The sequence below is a fragment of the Brassica oleracea genome, chromosome C3, assembly GCF_000695525.1.
Source record: "Brassica oleracea var. oleracea cultivar TO1000 chromosome C3, BOL, whole genome shotgun sequence".
Classification (NCBI taxonomy): Eukaryota; Viridiplantae; Streptophyta; class Magnoliopsida; order Brassicales; family Brassicaceae; genus Brassica; species Brassica oleracea.
In genome coordinates this window covers 16,605,381-16,607,116 of record NC_027750.1, presented here as the reverse complement: position 1 = coordinate 16,607,116, position 1,736 = coordinate 16,605,381, and the positions used below count along the sequence as shown (strand labels likewise).

Below are 1,736 nucleotides of genomic sequence, written 5' to 3'. Positions count from 1 at the left end.
TGAGCGATTCGAAGTACGGGATTCCTAGAAGGTGTCCATGTGGTGGGAGAATCATCGATGAGGTTCGCCGGAAGGACGACTACGACACTCTTCCGGGGAAACGGTTCTTCACCTGCAAGAACTACGAAGTAAGTGTTCCGTTACACAGTTTACTTATGGGTTTATCATTTGAATACTGTGTGATGATTTGATTATGTTGTAACCAAGGCTGACGGGTTACATTATCGTCAGCCTTGGGTGATAGGTGTGCAGGAGGAGATTGAAAGGTTGACTAAGCGGGTGGAGGAGGCTGAAGAAGTGATGTTGGGGGCGTCGAATCTCGGTAGACAGCTCGATAGACTGGAGGTTTGTTTATAAAAAAATTTTCTGTTATTTACTCGTTTGTTTCTTGCTTGACTAATACTTTTTTTTTTACATGTCCAGGAGCAGGTTATCAACTCCTCTGTGAGCACGTAGATGTGCTCACCGTGCAGGTTGCAACGCTGGAGAAGGTCTGCTTCGACTGAAAACAGAAGGTAAGAGTCAACCAAACTTTAGATGTAGTTCCATAATGACTGTTAGCAATTGTTGATTGTTATACATTTATATCGAAAATGTTTAGCTTTTGTGGAACTAAACAATAAATAGAACTAGAACCTAGAACTCTAACTACAACTTATAAAAATCTATAATAAATTTTGGTTGTTGGTTGCTGTGTTAAATGGTACTTAGCGTAGTTAATATCTTCTAGTGATTTGATGTGTATTCACTGCTATATGAGAACAAGTTGTGTTAGGTAGACTTCGTTTACTCCATCTTCTGCTGTAGTTAATTGAAAGCAAAACCTAGTTTATAAAACCTAGCAAATCGACAACTAAAAACTCTCAAACATTTAATCACCAAACCAAACCTAAACGAGAAACCAAACATGGAACCGTTCCCCTCACACTCTCCCGGGTTTGTGAACCTTTTAGCTTCGCAGAGCAGTCCATCTATAGACGTTGACTCTGCTGAGGCATTAGGTAACTCGCCCGGGTTAGTTAAACCTTTGGAAAGGAGAAAGTGGGGTGTGAAAGAAGACCTTGTGCTCATTAGCGCTTGGTTGAACACGAGCAAGGATCCCATAGTCGCTAATGAGCAGAAGGTAGTGGCCTTTTGGAAGAGAATAGAGCTGTATTTCAACGCAAGCCCTCAGATGATTGGCTCCGTTCCTTGAGAATGGAGCCAATGTAAGCAGAGGTGGGGAAGGGTGAATGCGGAGGTGAGCAGGTTCGTTGGTTGCCATGAAGCAGCTTTGAAGGAGCAGTCGAGCGGGCAAAATGAGAATGATGTCATGAAAGCAGCACATGACATCTTCTTCAATGACTACAACGTCAAATTCACACTTGAACATTGCTGGAGGGAGCTGAGGTTTGATCAGAAATGGAGGTCACACGTCAAAGATGGTGCAAAGGAGAAGAGGAAGGAACCAGCTCCGGAGGTCGTACTTGACGATGGAGATGTTAGGCCTCCGGGTGTGAAGGCCAGCAAAGTAGGGAAGCGCAGGAAGCACAGGAATGAAGCTGCTTTTGATCGAGTTGAGAGCTTGCTAGCTATGAAAAATATGTATTCCAAACAAAAGATTCTTGATCGTCTCCTTGCCAAAAATGAGGAGACACTTTCTTCTCAAGAGAAGGAACTTAAGACTAAACTAATTGGTGAAATGCTTTGATTTGGTAAGTGTGTTTAACTTGACTAAATTTTTAAGTAAAGCTTGA

The 1,736-nt window shown here is 42.5% G+C and overlaps 1 protein-coding gene across 1 annotated transcript; it reads left to right on the top strand.

The window, feature by feature from the left end:
- The first annotated feature begins 907 nt into the window (after positions 1 to 907).
- On the top strand, positions 908 to 1,690 carry LOC106329995 (glutathione S-transferase T3-like). The gene is made up of 2 exons (XM_013768572.1): positions 908 to 1,123; positions 1,217 to 1,690. The coding sequence occupies exons 1-2, from the start codon at positions 908 to 910 to the stop codon at positions 1,688 to 1,690; spliced, it is 690 nt and encodes a 229-aa protein (XP_013624026.1).
- Positions 1,691 to 1,736: the final 46 nt, after the last annotated feature.